This window comes from Caloenas nicobarica, chromosome 33 (genome assembly GCF_036013445.1).
Source record: "Caloenas nicobarica isolate bCalNic1 chromosome 33, bCalNic1.hap1, whole genome shotgun sequence".
In the NCBI taxonomy this organism is placed as follows: Eukaryota; Metazoa; Chordata; class Aves; order Columbiformes; family Columbidae; genus Caloenas; species Caloenas nicobarica.
Genome location: NC_088277.1, coordinates 2,518,046 through 2,533,447, shown reverse-complemented (window position 1 = coordinate 2,533,447; position 15,402 = coordinate 2,518,046). Strand labels below are relative to the sequence as shown.

At 68.5% G+C, this 15,402-nt stretch overlaps 3 protein-coding genes across 5 annotated transcripts; 2 read left to right on the top strand and 1 right to left on the bottom strand.

Moving 5' to 3' along the window:
• Positions 1-205: 205 nt before the first annotated feature.
• Positions 206-2,628, top strand: RND1 (Rho family GTPase 1). Its single transcript, XM_065654345.1, has 5 exons — positions 206-360; positions 434-521; positions 1,643-1,752; positions 1,839-1,973; positions 2,053-2,628. Exons 1-5 carry the CDS (start codon positions 241-243, stop codon positions 2,296-2,298), a joined length of 699 nt encoding a protein of 232 aa, XP_065510417.1. The 5' UTR covers positions 206-240; the 3' UTR covers positions 2,299-2,628.
• A 508-nt stretch (positions 2,629-3,136) lies between these two features.
• DDX23 (DEAD-box helicase 23) lies at positions 3,137-8,926 on the top strand. Of its 2 annotated transcripts, none has more exons than XM_065654319.1 (17): positions 3,137-3,206; positions 3,662-3,879; positions 4,012-4,110; positions 4,274-4,370; positions 4,479-4,544; positions 4,660-4,798; positions 4,881-5,011; positions 5,114-5,226; positions 5,341-5,484; positions 5,672-5,897; positions 6,047-6,192; positions 6,270-6,447; positions 6,540-6,782; positions 7,241-7,392; positions 7,517-7,625; positions 7,721-7,895; positions 8,353-8,926. In XM_065654319.1, exons 2-17 carry the CDS (start codon positions 3,662-3,664, stop codon positions 8,574-8,576), a joined length of 2,460 nt encoding a protein of 819 aa, XP_065510391.1. In that variant the 5' UTR covers positions 3,137-3,206; the 3' UTR covers positions 8,577-8,926. The 2 variants fall into 2 exon arrangements, with proteins under 2 accessions (XP_065510391.1, XP_065510390.1); XM_065654318.1 differs by having other exon boundaries at positions 4,878-5,011.
• Positions 8,927-9,281: 355 nt separating this feature from the next.
• CACNB3 (calcium voltage-gated channel auxiliary subunit beta 3) lies at positions 9,282-15,307 on the bottom strand. Of its 2 annotated transcripts, XM_065654334.1 has the most exons (14): positions 15,251-15,307; positions 15,001-15,093; positions 12,282-12,404; positions 12,088-12,210; positions 11,890-12,005; positions 11,762-11,826; positions 11,648-11,667; positions 11,407-11,487; positions 11,131-11,189; positions 10,939-11,048; positions 10,715-10,866; positions 10,544-10,639; positions 10,311-10,460; positions 9,282-10,204 (listed from the first exon to the last, which is right to left on the bottom strand). In XM_065654334.1, the coding sequence occupies exons 1-14, from the start codon at positions 15,290-15,292 to the stop codon at positions 9,911-9,913; spliced, it is 1,524 nt and encodes a 507-aa protein (XP_065510406.1). In that variant the 5' UTR covers positions 15,293-15,307; the 3' UTR covers positions 9,282-9,910. The 2 variants fall into 2 exon arrangements, with proteins under 2 accessions (XP_065510406.1, XP_065510405.1); XM_065654333.1 differs by lacking the exons at positions 15,001-15,093; positions 15,251-15,307 and adding an exon at positions 13,457-13,498.
• Between the last annotated feature and the right edge of the window lie 95 nt (positions 15,308-15,402).

The following is a 15,402-nucleotide window of genomic DNA, read 5'->3' as shown; positions in this document are numbered from 1 at the left end:
AGGCAGACAAGCGCCCCCTGACCTGGAGGAACAGCCTCGCACCCTGGGGGGCGGTCCCTGGTGGTCCCCTCGCCTCTCCGCCATTGGCCGGTGTGCCCAGAGCCGCCGCGGCGATTGGCGGGCGAGAGCCGCCGTGGGCGGGGCTCGGCGCCGGCGGGGTATATAAGCGCGCTGCGGCGGCCGGGCGCGGGGCTGGTGGGGGCGCGGGAGGCGGGAGGGGCAGCGCTCGGCGCCGCCGCCATGCGGGAGCGGAGGCCGGTACCGGCCGCCCCGGCCCGCTGCAAGCTGGTGCTGGTGGGCGACGTGCAGTGCGGCAAGACGGCCATGCTGCAGGTGCTGGCTAAGGATTGCTACCCCGAGGTGAGCTGGAGCGGCACCGGGCACCGGGGAGCGGCAGTGGGACCGGGCGCTGACGCTCTCGGTGCTGTTGCAGACGTACGTGCCCACCGTGTTTGAGAACTACACGGCGTGTCTGGCCAGCGAGGAGCAGCGGGTGGAGCTGAGCCTCTGGGACACCTCCGGTACCGGGGAGTGGTGCATGCACGGGGGTGCGGGGGGTCCCTCCGGTACCGGGGAGTGGTGCATGCACGGGGGTGCGGGGGGTCCCTCCGGTACCGGGGGCTGCAGCGGGGTGGGGGCAGCTGGTGAGGGGTCATGGCGGCGTTTGCTGGGGGAACATGGTTTGGGGCCTTGTGGTGCTGCAATGGGGGTGCCAAGCCTGGGCTTTGGGGGGGCCCTGGGGAGGCGGTGAGCGCTTGGTGGCCGCAGTGGGGACACCTGGGAGTGGGTCAGGGTGGGGGGCTGATCCCTGTGGGGGCACAGGGGGCCTGGCTGTCAGGGAGTCCCTGGGGACTTGCCCGTTGAGGGGGGCACAGACACGGGCTGGGGGGGGACACAGGGCTGAGCCCCTTCCTGGGGAGGGTCCTGACACTGGTGTGAGCCCCCCGGTCGGGTATGGGCTGCTGGGGTCCCCGCATGCTCCCTGCAGGGCTGGGAATTGGGGGCGGGGGTAATGGGGCATCCTGGTATCACCCCTACCTGGGCACCCCCGAGGGCTGGAGGGGGCAGGGTGGGGGGCTGGGGCGGCCCTGCCGTGGTGCTGCAGTGTCCCCCCCATCAGAGGGGGGGGTCCCCGCCACCCGCGGTCCCCGTGTTGCTATGGTGATGGCGCTGGCGCAGCCTCTTTGCTATTCCGCGCACGGAGCGTCTGGGCTACAAAACCCTCCGAAGCCCTTGGGGGTCGCAGCTGGCGATGGGGGGAGCCCCCTGGCCACCCCTGCACCCGGAGGGGCACCCACTGCCCCCGCACCCCCGGACACCGTGTCCCCCACAGTCCCCAGTGCAGTGCTGGTGGCTCCAGCTCCCCGAGGAGCCTGTGGGGGTGGGAGCCCCACCCCATGTCCCGGCTGCTGCCGAGGGTCCCCAACATGGGGGAGCAGCTGTTATATAAACACCACGGGATCCATTTCCTGCCGCTTCGTTAGGGATGGTGGGGACGTTAATGGGTTGCGGAGAGCCGAGGTGGCTTTTTGGGGGGGTTCTAGAGCTGTGTCCTCCCCTCCTCCAGCTCTGTAAGCACCTCCTGCCCAGGGCTTGGGCCCTTTTTGGAGGCGCTGTGCCATGACACCCCCTTTTCTCCCAGGCTCTCCCTACTACGACAATGTGCGTCCCCTCTGCTACAGTGACTCGGACGCTGTCCTGCTCTGCTTCGACATCAGCCGTCCCGAAACCCTGGACAGCGCGGCCAAGAAGGTGAGAGCTGGGGGGGGCAGCACCTCTGTGGGGAGGGGGGGCAGCAGTTTGGGGTCCCCTTGTGGAGCTCTGTGATCCCCCCGCAGTGGAAGACGGAAATCCTGGATTATTGCCCCAACACGCGGGTGCTGCTCATCGGCTGCAAGACAGACCTGCGGACGGACCTGAGCACCCTGATGGAGCTGTCCCACCAGAAACAGGCACCCATCTCCTACGAGCAGGTGTGGGGGGGGGGGGTCGCGGGGAGGGGGCGGGGGGGTTTTTTGGGGTGCTGCAGCCTGACATGGGGGTGGGTTCCAGGGCTGCGCGGCTGCCAGGCAGCTGGGAGCCGAGAGCTACCTGGAGTGCTCAGCCTTCACCTCGGAGAAGAGCGTCCACAGCATCTTCCGGACCGTGTCCAGCATCTGCCTCAGCAGGGCCCCCCTGCAGCCCCCCCGCAGCCCCCCCCGCAGCCTCTCCAAGAGACTCCTGCACCTGCCCAGCCGCTCCGAGCTCATCTCCTCCACCTTCAAGAAGGAAAAGGCAAAAAGCTGCTCTGTCATGTGAAGCGGGGGGACACGAATGTTCCCCCCTGCTTCCTCAAAGCTGCCGGTCCCCTTGAGTCCCCAGGATGGGGTGGGGGGCTGGACAGGGCCCTGGAGCCCCCCGCAAGGAGGAGGGCTGTCTTCTGCCCTCCCGTCACCCCCAGCCTGGGGGGCAGCCCCTGTGGAGCTGCCATGGGGGGAATCTGGGGGGCACCCAGGGAGGGGGCTGCTCCCCGGCCCCCAAACCCCAGGGGGGCTCATCTGTGGCCTCATCCCATTTCCCCCTCCCCATCCCTCATCTGCTGCTTGGCCCTGGGGCCCCTGGCAGGGAAGGGGGGCCAGGGGGGGCTGTTTTAAGGACTGTCTGGGGGCGGGGGGGGTGTCTCTGTTCCATGGCCAGTGTTATTAAAAAGCTTATTTATTATCAGAAATATAACATCACCCCATGCGCAGCGCGTGCCTTGTCCTCTCTTGGGGGGGAGAATCCTGGGTCTGGGGGGGCTGAGGAGGGGGGTTGTTGGGGTCTGTCCTGTGTCACAAGTGCCAGTGGGTAAGGGTGACGGTGACACGGCGTGTGCTGTCACCCGTTGGGGGAGAAGTCCCTGGGGCGGGGGGTCCTGGGCAACCCGAAAGGCTCCCCCCCGGGCTGCCCCTCCCTGGCTCTACCTACAACCCCCAGCTTGGGACTGGGGGGGCGGTGTGTGGCACATGGGGACAGTGACACGGGGGTCCCGCGCGGGGGCGGGGCTCGTTGCGGGGTCAGGGGCGATGCGCGGCGGAGGGATCCGCGGCGGAGGGATCCGCGGCCGCCCTGTGCTCCGCGGAGGCTGCTGGGAGTTGTAGTTCCGGCGCCAGGGAGGCCTCGGTTTCCCGGCGTGCCTCGCGGCGGACATGGCGGGGCGGCGCTGAGGCCTGGGCCTGCGGGCGGCGGTGAGCGGGGAACGGGGGCCCGCGGGGCGCCGGGCGCCTGCGGCCGCTGGGCTCTCCCGCAGGAAGGTCCCGGGGGGCTGGAGGGCCCCGCTACCTCGTCACCGGGCACCCAGGGCAAGGCCTGCATCGCCGGGTCCCCCAGCCTTCCCCGGGGCTGCGCAGCCACCCCGGTGCCCGGCCCGGGACCGTGCGTCCTCCCTCCCGGGTCTCCCAACCCTCCTTGCTCCTTCCCGGGGACCCCCTGCGCTCCCCCCGGGTCTCCCAGCCCTCCCCGGGTCCCCACAGCCCCCCGGTGCCTTCTCCGGGTTCCTCCAGCCCTCCCCGGGTCCCCACAGCCCCCCGGTGCCTTTCCCGCGTTCCCCCAGCTCTCCCCGGGTCCCCCCGGTTCCCCCACCCGCTCCCTCCCAGGGTCCCCCCCCGTCCCCAGCTCTGTCTGACCCTCTTCCCCACCCCAGATGGCCGGAGAACTGGCAGATAAGAAGGACCGGGACGTGTCTCCAACCAAGGAGGAGAGGAAACGCTCCCGCTCCCCAGACAGAGACCGGGATCGGGACCGGGAGCGCGACCGGGACCGCAAAGGTTCCCCTGCCAAGGACAGGAAGCGGCACCGGTCCCGGGACCGGAGACGAGGCAGCCGGTCACGGTCTCGCTCCCGGTCCAAGTCAACAGAGAGGTGAGGGGTGTTCCAGCGGCTCCCCAGCTTTTTTGGGAAGAGCTCCCTCACTCTCACGTGTCCCCAACAGCCCCGCAGAGTTGGTGTGCGGGTGGCTGAGTGGGGGCCGTGCCATGACTGCCCCATCCGCAGGGATCGCCGGCACAAGGAGCGCGACCGGGACCGCAACAAGAAGGACCGTGACCGGGAGAAGGATGGGCACCGACGGGACAAGGACAGGAAGCGGTCCAGGTGAGCCCCCTCGGTTTGGGGGCTGTCCCTGCTCTCCCATAAGCACCCCAGTGCTGTTCCCTGTAGGAATTGTTTTGAGTGCGGGTGCATCCCCTGGTCTGTGGGGACGGGGTGACCCTGGGGTTGTGTTTGGTGGCTGATTCCTCTTTATTTTTCTGGAAAGCTTGTCCCCGAGCAGGGGGAAGGACTCCAAGTCCAGGAAGGAACGTGACTCACGGAAAGCAGAGGAGGAGGAGGAGAACGCCCTGAAGAAGGAGAAGGTGAGGAGAGGGCTTGGCTGGGAACGGCTCCCAGGGTGGGGTAAAACGCTCTGGTGAGGCAAAGTGTCCCTGTCAGGGGCTGCTCACGGCCCGGCCCCATGTCCGCAGGTGCAGCCCCTGTCCTTGGAGGAGCTGCTGGCCAAGAAGAAGGCTGAGGAGGAGGCGGAAGCCAAGGTAGGAGCAGAAGGCTTCTCCCTGCGGTACAGGAGGATGTTTTGGGGGGGTCCCGTCCTGGGGCAGCTCCAACAGTGAGCCAAACGCCATGTGAGCCGCCTCTCTGCTCCCCCAGCCCAAGTTCCTGTCCAAGGCGGAGCGGGAGGCCGAGGCGCTGCGGCGGCGGCAGCAGGAGGTGGAGGAGCGGCAGCGGCTGCTGGAGGAGGAGAGGAAGAAGAGGAAGCAGTTCCAGGAGATGGGAAGGAAGATGCTGGGTAAGGCAGGACCCCCTGACCGCCCCCCCAAGCCTGAGAGGGGGTTATTTGGCTCTGAGACCCTTCCCCTGCTCCCCAGAAGACCCCCAGGAGCGCGAGCGCAGGGAGCGCCGCGAGCGCATGGAGCGGGAGACCAACGGCACAGAGGATGAGGAGGGCAGGCAGAAGATCCGAGAGGAGAAGGACAAGAGCAAAGAGCTCCATGCCATCAAGGTAGAGCCAGGGGCCAGGCTGGGGGGACAGTGGGGGAGCCGGGGGGACAGTGGGGGAGCCGGGGGTCCAGGTTCCTCCCTCATGATCCTTTCCCACCCACAGGAGCGTTACCTGGGAGGTGTGAAGAAGCGGAGACGCACACGGCACCTGAATGATCGTAAGTTTGTCTTCGAGTGGGATGCGTCGGAAGATACCTCTATCGACTACAACCCCCTGTGAGTACCGGGGTGTGTCTGGGGGTGTCCGTGGGGTTGGGGGCATCCTTGGGAGTGTCCCTGGGCGTGCGGGGCAGCCCTAGCTCTGCCGCCGACACTCCCGTTCTACTCAAGGTACAAAGAGCGGCACCAAGTGCAGCTGCTGGGCCGGGGCTTCATCGCCGGAATCGACCTAAAGCAGCAGAAACGGGAACAGTCACGTTTCTATGGGGACCTGATGGAGAAGAGACGGACGCTGGAGGAGAAGGAGCAGGAGGAGTGAGCATGTGGGGGAAGCTGGGTGGGCACTGAGGGGCATTTGGGGTGATGCTGCCTCTGCTCAGCCGGGGTGCAGAGCTGCAGGGGGCTCTGGGCTGCAGCATGTCCCTCGGGTGGGTGACGGGACAATTCGAGCCTCCCCAGAGACACAGGGTGAACCGTGTCCCCTTCCTCGCTCCCCACCCAGGGCCCGGCTGCGGAAGCTGCGGAAGAAGGAGGCCAAGCAGCGCTGGGACGACCGGCACTGGTCCCAGAAGAAGCTGGATGAGATGACAGACAGAGACTGGCGCATCTTCCGCGAGGATTACAGCATCACCACCAAGGGGGGTAAGATCCCCAACCCCATCCGCTCCTGGAAGGACTCATCCCTGCCCCCCCACATCCTGGAGGTCATCGACAAGTGCGGCTACAAGGTGGGCACGGGGCGGGGAGGCTGCTGCCGACAAACCCCGATGGCGCTGGGGGTCTGGATGGAGGGGAAAGGGCCGGTTCGTGGGGTCAGGTCTTTGGGGGGGGTGAGGAAGGGAAGTTCTCCTCCTAAATCTGCTGCTCCCCTCGCCAGGAGCCCACCCCCATCCAGCGCCAGGCCATCCCCATTGGCCTGCAGAACCGCGACATCATCGGCGTGGCCGAGACTGGCAGTGGCAAGACAGCAGCGTTCCTGATCCCGCTGCTGGTGTGGATCACCACGCTGCCCAAAATTGACCGGTGGGTGCGACACGGGGCAGGGAAACGCTGCAGGGAGGGGGTGGCACTGCGGGTGACACGGCTGTGCCCTGTCACAGGATTGAGGAGTCAGACCAGGGTCCCTACGCCATCATCTTGGCCCCCACCCGAGAGCTGGCCCAGCAGATTGAGGAGGAAACCATCAAATTTGGGAAACCTCTGGGCATCCGCACAGTGGCCGTGATCGGAGGCATCTCCCGCGAGGACCAAGGCTTCCGCCTCCGCATGGGCTGCGAGGTGAGCGGCAGCTCCTGGAGAGGGCAGTGGGGGGCCTGGGGGGAGCAGTTTCACCACACGCTGTGGTCACCGACCCTCCTGGCCCCCCCCAGATCGTCATCGCCACACCGGGGCGTCTCATCGACGTGCTGGAGAACCGGTACCTGGTGCTGAGCCGCTGCACCTACGTGGTGCTGGATGAGGCGGATCGAATGATTGACATGGGCTTTGAGCCCGATGTGCAGAAAATCCTGGAGCACATGCCTGTCACCAACCAAAAACCCGACACGGATGAGGCCGAGGACCCTGAGAAGATGTTGGCCAACTTTGAGTCAGGGAAACACAAGTACAGGCAGGTGGGTACAGGCGGGAGACCCAGGACATCATCGAACCATTTTGGTTGGAAGAATCAGAGAATCACAGAATCATTTTGGTTGGAAGAGACCGTTAAGATCAAGTCCAGCCAATACCCCACCCCTGGCACTACCCCATGTCCCTGAGAACCTCATCTCTGCATCTGTCCAACCCCTCCAGGGATGGTGACTCCAGCACTGCCCTGGGCAGCCTGTTCCAATGCCCCACAGCCCTTTGGGGAAGAAATTGTTCCCAAGATCCAACCTCAACCTTCCCTGGTGCAACTCGAGGCCATTGTCCCCTCCTTCTGTCACCCTCATTGCTGTGGGTGCTCCCCCGGGGCTGAACATGGGCTAGGGGTGGGGAGGGGACAATTTGGGGCTTTGGAGAACAGGCTAAGGGGGTTGCAGCCACATTCCTGCCCCGCAGGGGCTGTCGCTCACTGCCCATTCTCCTGCAGACCGTCATGTTCACAGCCACCATGCCGCCGGCGGTGGAGCGCCTGGCCCGCAGCTACCTCCGGCGTCCCGCCGTGGTTTACATTGGCTCTGCTGGCAAACCCCACGAGAGGGTGGAGCAGAAGGTCTTCCTCATGTCGGAGTCAGAGAAGAGGTGCAGAGTGGGGTTTTCAGGTGGTCTGGGATATTTTGGGGGTGAGGGTGATCTGAGAGGGGGGACTCTGGAGAGTGGGGGTGTTCCCACAGCCTCTCTTGCTCCACTGTCCTCCCCCCAACAGGAAGAAGCTGTTGGCCATCCTGGAACAGGGCTTCGACCCCCCCATCATCATCTTCGTCAACCAGAAGAAGGGCTGCGACGTGCTGGCAAAATCCCTGGAGAAGATGGGGGTGAGTCTGGCTGGAGTCCCCCCCAGCTTCAGCTGTGGCAGGCGGGGACCCCAAAACATAGCTCAGTCCCCCGCTAATCCCCCCTCGTCCCACAGTACAACGCCTGCACCCTGCATGGCGGCAAAGGCCAGGAGCAGCGGGAGTTTGCGCTCTCCAACCTGAAGGCCGGGGCCAAGGACATCCTGGTGGCCACGGACGTGGCCGGTCGCGGGATCGACATCCACGACGTCTCCATGGTCGTCAACTACGACATGGCCAAGAACATCGAGGGTGAGTTGGAGCTGCCTGACCCTGGTGATCGATGGATGGAACAGCTCTGCTGGGAGGAACAGCTGAGAGAGTTGGGGTGTTCAGCTGGAGAAGGGAAGCTCCGGGAAGACCTTAGTGCGGCCTTTCCGGACTTAAAAGGGGCTTAAAGAAAGATGGGGACAGACTTTTGAGCAGGGCCTGTTGGGATAGGACAAGGGGCGATGGTTTTAAACTCAAGGAGGGGAGATTCAGGCTGGATAAAAGGAAATTGTTGGCCCTGCTGGTGGTGAGAGCCTGGCCCAGGTTGGCCAGAGAGGTGGTGGCTGAACCATCCCTGGAGACATCCCAGGCCAGGCTGGACGGGGCTCTGAGCACCCTGAGCTGGTGCAGATGTCCCTGCTCATGGCAGGGGTGGATAAGGTGACCTTTGAAGGTCCCTTCAACCCAAACCCGTCTGTGATTCTGTGATCCCCTCCAGATTACATCCACCGCATTGGACGGACGGGCCGAGCGGGGAAGAGCGGAGTCGCCATCACCTTCCTCACCAAGGAGGATTCCACTGTGTTCTACGACCTGAAGCAGGCGATCCTGGAGAGCCCCGTGTCCTCCTGCCCGCCCGAGCTGGCCAACCACCCCGACGCTCAGCACAAACCCGGCACCATCCTCACCAAGAAGCGGCGGGAGGAAACCATCTTCGCCTGAGCCCCTGTGGCCAGTGTTCCTTTCTCCGTCACCCATTTGGGGCTGTCAGGACTTTTCTGGCCGCTCTTTTCCCAGCCCCTCGTGCGGCCAGGACTGCGGACAGCAGAGACTGGGGCTGGGACTGTCCCAAAATGTCCCTCCCGTTCTCCCAGTCCCCCTCCCCGCCTTCCCCAGGGGCCGGTGGAGCTGCCAGAGGCAGTTTTGGGGCAGGTTCCTGCTGGGGCAGAGCAGGCACTTGGTTTCACGCGCTGGTTTTTGGGCAGGGCTGTCCCGGGAGTTGCGTTTTTGTTCCTTTTTTAGCTGCAATTCCAGGCTGTGAGAATAAACCCGCAGCCGCGGTGCCCACCGTCGCCTCTGTGTGTTCTCCCTTCTCGTGATGCCGCCTCCCAGCAGCCCCCAGCGGTGCCAGGAGATTTTGGGTGCTCAGCCTCCCTGCACTGGGCACTGACCCACCCCAGCCCCACGTCCCTGTGCTGGTGTCCCCTGCCCGCCCCCCACCACAGACACACGCTTCCGAGCACTCTTGTGTTTCTGAAACTGGTTACAGGGAAGTTGGTGCTTTCTACAAAAGAAATTATAACAAATCTGTGGCCCCCACCTGTGTGTCCCCCCCCATGCCAGGTTCCTGTGAAGGGGGGGGCTCAGCCCAGCACTGGGAGCCCCCACCGAGGGCGGTGGGTGCTGTATTTACAGGACTGTGCGGTGACATGCGGTGACAGCGGGGAGGGGGCAGCGAGTGCAGGTGAGGAGCAGCCCCCCCCATGCAGGGTCTGGCCACCCCCCTCTGTCCCCATCCCTGGGCGGGGGAAGCGGTTTGGCAGGGGGAAATCGGTGCAGAGTGAAGCGACTGGTGTGGCCCCCTCCTCCTGGGGGTCCCATGCAGGGGTAGGGGAGGGGACAGGCCCTGGCGGGGGGACGGGCACCTTCCCCTTCTTCCTCGCGTTTGCGTGGGATGGGGGACGCTCTAAAACTGTCCCCCCCCTCCATTACCTGGTCTTTTTGGGGTGGAGGCACCCTCTGTTTATGGCAGCTGCGCTGCGGGGGATGAGACTGCGATGCGGGGGCCAGGTGGGGAAACTGAGGCGGGGAGAAGGCATGTGGCTGCCCCCGGAGCTGGGGGGGTGTCCTGGGATGTCCTGGCCGCCGGCCCCCCCCTGTGCTTATGGCTGAAGACGTGCCCGGGGAGTCGGGCGCGAGGAAGCTGCCAGTGCGGAGGAGATCCCCGAGAGAGGAAGATTGTCTGAGCAGCCCCAGCGCGGGGCTGGGGCGAGGGGGGAGCGCCCAGGGAGGCGGGGGGCCGGTTCCCAGCCGTGCCCCCCCTGCCCTCCCCACCCCTAATAGCTGTCCTTGGCCCAGGGCCGCCCGCGCTGCCAGTTCCTGTCGTGGTTGCGCTCGGTTTGGCGATCGGGCGTGGGAGGGCCCTGCAGCCCGCTGTTGTGGTGCCGATGGGGCTGGTAGATGTCGGGGTAGGGGTCCCGGTACTCCTCCTCCTCCTCTTCCTCCAGGTGCCGGGAGCTGCGCTGGGACGCGGCCCCCCAGGGCTGGGGCGAGGTCTCCCCGGCCTCGTCTGAGGGCATCAGGCTGTCGTGCTCCAGCGGCGAGTGCTCCCCCCGCTCCCTCAGCTGGCTCTGCGGGCAGGGACGGCGCTGGGGGCAGCGGGATGGGGCTGGGACCCCCCCAGCCCGTGCACCCCTGCGCCGGCCACCCTGGGGAGCAAGGGGGGTGCGGGGGTACCTGCAGGCCCGGGAGGCCGGTGGGTGAGGGGACGGCGTGGGGGGCGTGCGGGGGGTGGTGGGTGGCGCGCCAGTACACCTCCAGGTACTCGGCCAGGTGCTCGCAGGCATCTTCCAGCTGGTTCTCATCCAGAATCACATCGAAGAGCTCCTGGGAGGTGGGTGAGAGGGGTCAGGGTGGCTCAGGGACCCCCGGGGTGTCCCCAGGGCAGAGGGAACCCCCCCCCAGCTCACCGGGGGACACTGCACCAGCTTGTCGGCCGCCATCATCTGCACGTTGAGGTGCTTCACCTGCGACTTCCCACGGGACTTGATGAGCCGCTGCAGGACCTGGGGGAGGCAGAGGGGGGTGACAGCACCGCAGGGGGCAGCCAGGGCCCCCCCAGAACTGCTGTCACCCCTCACCTTGGGGGAGGACACCTTGACGTAGACGATGATGGGTGCCAGTGAAGTCTTGGCCAGCTGAGCCGGGTGGTTGATGGTGTCGGCATCCAGCACCACCAGCTGCAGGGACTTGGCCAGCTCGAAGATGCGTTCGATCTCGCTCTGCACCTCGGCTGGGGGGACACGGGGTCAGGCTGGGCTGGCCCTGGGGGTCCCCAGGCCCTGGGGGGAGCCCAGCCCCTCACCGATGCTGGAGCGGGTGGTGGAGCGCTCCAGGATGGCCTGTTTGCCCAAGTTGTTGAGGATGGAGCGCTTGGCCAGGGAGAGGTCGGCCGTGATGTGGGTGATGGAGATCCTGGGGGCAGAGGGACCGTGCTGGGGACCTGGGTACCCCCCTGGCCCTTGTGGGGGGTGGTCCCGGTGGTGGGGAACCTCACCTGCCATCAAATCTGTGCTTGAGGAAGTCGAAGAGAGCTTTCTGCATCATGTCGGTGACCTGCCGGCGGGGCCACCAGCGCGGTGAGCCGGTGGGGAGCGGCAGCAGATGGCAGCAGCAGGGAGGTGACAGCCACCGGCGCCCTGCCAGCCACCCTCGGCCCCGCCATCTGCCTGGCACGGCCCGGGACGGCCAGGGAGGGGACAAGGGCCACAGGCCACCACCCTAGAGGGTCAGTGGGGCCCCTCTGCTGTCCCCCCATTTCACCCCCCAGTACCTCATATCCTTTCAGTGAGGGCCCCACCAGCACCACGGGCCGCATGGAGGGGACCACATCGTAGGGCGGGATGTGCTGTGTCTGCAGGGGGGACACAGGGGCATGTCAGCTCCCTGCGCTCCCATCCCCACCTATTCCAGAGAACGCCAGCAGCCTGGAGCCCCCCCAGCCCCATAACTGGTGGAAGAGGGGGGCCTCTGTCTGCAGCCCCCTCCCCATCTCCCCCTGCCCAGAGACTCACCTGCTTTTGCTTCTGTTTGGCTTGGGGAGAGAAGAGGCAGAGGTTGGTGACAGTGAAGAGGGCCCCCCCCCCCGAGACCCCCCTGGATCCCCCTGGGCCAGGACCTGCCCTTACCTAAGGAGGGGGGAGGCGATCGCCGGCTCCCGCTGTCGCCAAGGCCCGAGGCATTGCCAGCTCTCCTGGGGAGGAGGGGGGTGAGCGAGCACCGGGGGGCCGGGGTGGTCGGGGGAGCTGGTTCCTACCTGGCTTTCTGCTCCTGCTTGAGCCTCATGGCTTCCAGGCGCTGGGGGCTGGGGATGAAGGCGATGTCCCCCCCTTCCTTCACTAGGCGCCCGATCCACCAGTCATTGCTGTATTTCTGGGTGAGGACAGGGCAGGGGTGAGGCTGGGGGGGAGTCCATGACGCTGACCCCCCCCAGCACCCCAGCACCCCAGCTCACCTCCTTGATGTGCAGGAAATCTTTGGCTTCAAAGTTGATGGCGGCTCCCTGCACCGGGCACTCCTCGTCCAGCGCCCCGCAGTAGCTGACATTGGTGCGCACAGCGAAGGCGACCGGCTTGTGCTGGAGATGGAGGGGGGGTCAGCACCCCCGGGCGCTGCCAGCCCCCCCAGGTGTCCCCCCCACGCTGGTACCTTGGCCCTCTCGAGCTGCTGCTGGGCCTGGCTCTCCACCTCGCGCCGGGCGCCCTCGCGGTCCTCGTCCAGGGACACGTCGGAGTCCAGGGATGGGCGGCTGGTGTAGGAGTCCGCCGAGCCCTGGGGGGACGGGGCCGAGTGCTGGGGGGCTGCGGGGACCCCCGCAAAGAGGGACCTCACCCTGAGGTGATGCCAGCTCGGGGGGGACCCTGCTGAGCCCCGGGCCACGGTTCCTTTTGTGGGTCCATGGTGGCATCGCCCAGCCTGGCTGCACTGGGCCGCAGCCCCCAGGGCCTGGGGGAGCCATCGGGGAAGACTCCTGCAGTCCCAGCCTGGGGGCAGGGGTCCCCATCCCGCCGGGGATGTGGTCCTGCCCCAGCCGCCCCCCACGCTGGGGCGCCCAGCGGGTGTTCGGTGCAGCCCCTCCCCCAGCTCCCCCCACCCCGCCGGTAATTACCCATCTCCTGCTGCGCCCGGAACAGCGCAGAAGCTGCGGTGAAATATTTATAGGTCCCTGGATGTTGCTGAGCCCCCCCGGCCCCCCCAGAGGCCCCGAGGCCCTGCCGGGCTGAGCTCAGCGATGCTGAATAGCACCTGCCCCCCCCGGCACATGGGCTGCCCCAACCTGCGCATCCCACCTCGCTCACATCGGGGGGGCCTGGGCCCCCGCATCCCACCGTAGGCAATATGGTTTCCCAGCATGGCCCCCTGCAACATGGCCTCCCCAGCACGGCCCCCCCGGCATCGTCACCACCTCCCGAGCATCTTCCCCAACCCCCCAGCACCTCCAGCATGGCCTTCCAGTACAACATCTCCAGCGCGCCCCCCCTCCCGTATGACTCCCCCTATTCAGCCCCCGGCCCGGAGCCTCGGTCCCCGCGGGGTCCCCGGCCATGGGGGTCGAGGTCCCCCCCACGCCCGGTTCCGGTCCCGGGGCTCAGCGGCACCTGCCGGGGGGGGCGAGACCAGCGGCGGCAACGGGGAAACAAAGGGCCGGGGGGCAGCAGAGCCGCCCCCCCGCGCCGAGCACGAACCCCTGCACCGGGCACGGCCAAGCCCCCCCCGCGACCGGGCACAGCCTCCGGTGCGCAATCACCGCCCCCGGGGCGCAGCCCTCCCCACCCCCGACCGCGGTCCCCTGGGCACGGCCCCCCCGGTACCGAGGCCGGTACCTCGTTGAGCAGGAAGGTAGCGCTGGAGTCAGAAAACGACATAGACGGGGCGAGCCGAGCCGAACCGCCCGCGCCCCCCCCGCCCGGCTCCGGTACCGGCTCCGGCTGCGGCTCGGGCTCCGGCTGGCCCTGCCCGCTCCGCCGCGCCGCCGCCGTCCCTCCCCGCCCCTCCCCGCCCCCGCCTCCCGCCGCTCCCCCCCGGGCCGCACGGAGCCGCCCCCGCCGGCTCAGCCGCTGGGGGGGACGGGGGGGAGAATTGGGGGTCGCGGTTCCCCCTTCCGGGACTGGCGAGGGGCTCCGGCCCCTCTCCGGTGGGACCCCCGGGGGGGCTGCACGCGCAGCCGGGGATCCCAAGCGGCCCCGGTGCGGTGCACCGCGACGGGGCCTCAGGGCAGCTCCCGGAGGAGGAGGGTTAGTTTGCAAAGGGGGAGCCGGTCCTTGCAGGAGGCATGGATGGAGGGGGCCGCCCCGCTCCCCGGAGCCCGCGGCCGGGGGTCCCGGGGCGGCGGCGGGCGGTCCCCGCGGGTACCTCCATGCTCCGGTGCAGCGGCCCCCGTCCTGCCCCGAGCCGGTAGCAGCCCCGTCTGCAGGGCGAGGCCTGCGGCGGGGCTGGAGCCGCTCCCGCCCCCCCGCCGCGTCCCCCCCGCCCCCGAGGAGGGGGGCAGCGGCAGCCCCCGGGGGACCAGCCCGGCCCGCCCCGTTCCCGCGCAGCGGGACGGGCACCGGCGGGACCGGCCTGGGCCGGCTTCGGCCCAAAGCGGGGGCCGCGGGGCAGCGCTCGGCAGGGCGGGGGCTCCGGGCAACGGCGGGACCGGCACCGGTACCGGGCAGCGCAGCGGGGCCGGCCCGGGCCCTCTCCGAGGTGCTGAAGTGGCCACGCCGGGTGCGCGGCCGGGGCGAAGGGTCTCCGTGGGTACCGGGGGGGCAGGTGCTGCCCTGGGAGGGAAAAGGGCCGCTCGGGCCGCTCTGCACCTCCCGGGACCGCCACTACCGGAACCCCCCGCCTCCCGCGGGGCCGCCCCGGTACCCGCTCGCCCGTCTGCGGCCGGGCCGGGGGGCGCCACTGGGGCCGGGGCGAACCGAGTCGGGCGGGTGGGTCCGTGCCCCTCTGGGCAGCGTGGGAAGGCGGCCCCGTGCCGGTTGATGGACCGCCGGGGCGGCACAGCAGACCCTCCCGCCCCATTTCCCCTCCGCTGCCTCAGTTTCCCCGGGGCCGCCCTCTGCCCCCCCCCGGCGCCGCAGTGCCGGTACCCGGCGGCTGGCCCGGCCCTGACGCAGCACTCGCTATTTTTAGCCGTGGAGAGCGGCTGTTGCGATGCTACCGGCGCCCGGTGCCGGTGCCCAGCTCTGGTCCCGGGGGAGCGGCGGGGCGGGGGCGGCTGCCTGGGTTCCCCTGGTGCGGGGGTTGGGGCGCAGGAGCTCGGCCGCTCTCCCGCCCCGGTCTGTGCCTTAATGCAGAGCCGCAGCCGCCGCCCCCGGGAGCGAGCCGCGGAGGGGGGGCTGGAGGGGCTGCCCCGCCCCGGTGCCGGTGCCGGCCCGCTCACCTGCCTGCGGAGGATGCTGGAGGTGGTGTCGGACGAGGTGCTGCCGTCCGAGCGCTTGAAACGGCTCTTGCACTTCGGGAGCCTCCGCGGGCTCTGCGGGGAGAGCGGCGGGGGCGGCTGGTGACCACCGGGCGGCACCGGGCGGCGCGGCCCCGCCGCTGCGCTGCTACCGGCGGCCCCCGCGCTGCGGGCAGAACCGAACCGGGCCGCACCGGACCCGCAGCGGCCGGGAGGGCTCCGGCCCGCTCACCTGAAAGGAGCCGGCAGCGGCGGGCTGCACCGGGGCGGACATGCCCGGCAGCACTCACCGGAGCCCCCGGGACCCCGGCGGGGCGGCCCCGCACCGGACCGCGGTGCTCCGCCGGGAAGGGCCGCGCCGCTGCCGCCGCCACTGCCGCGCTC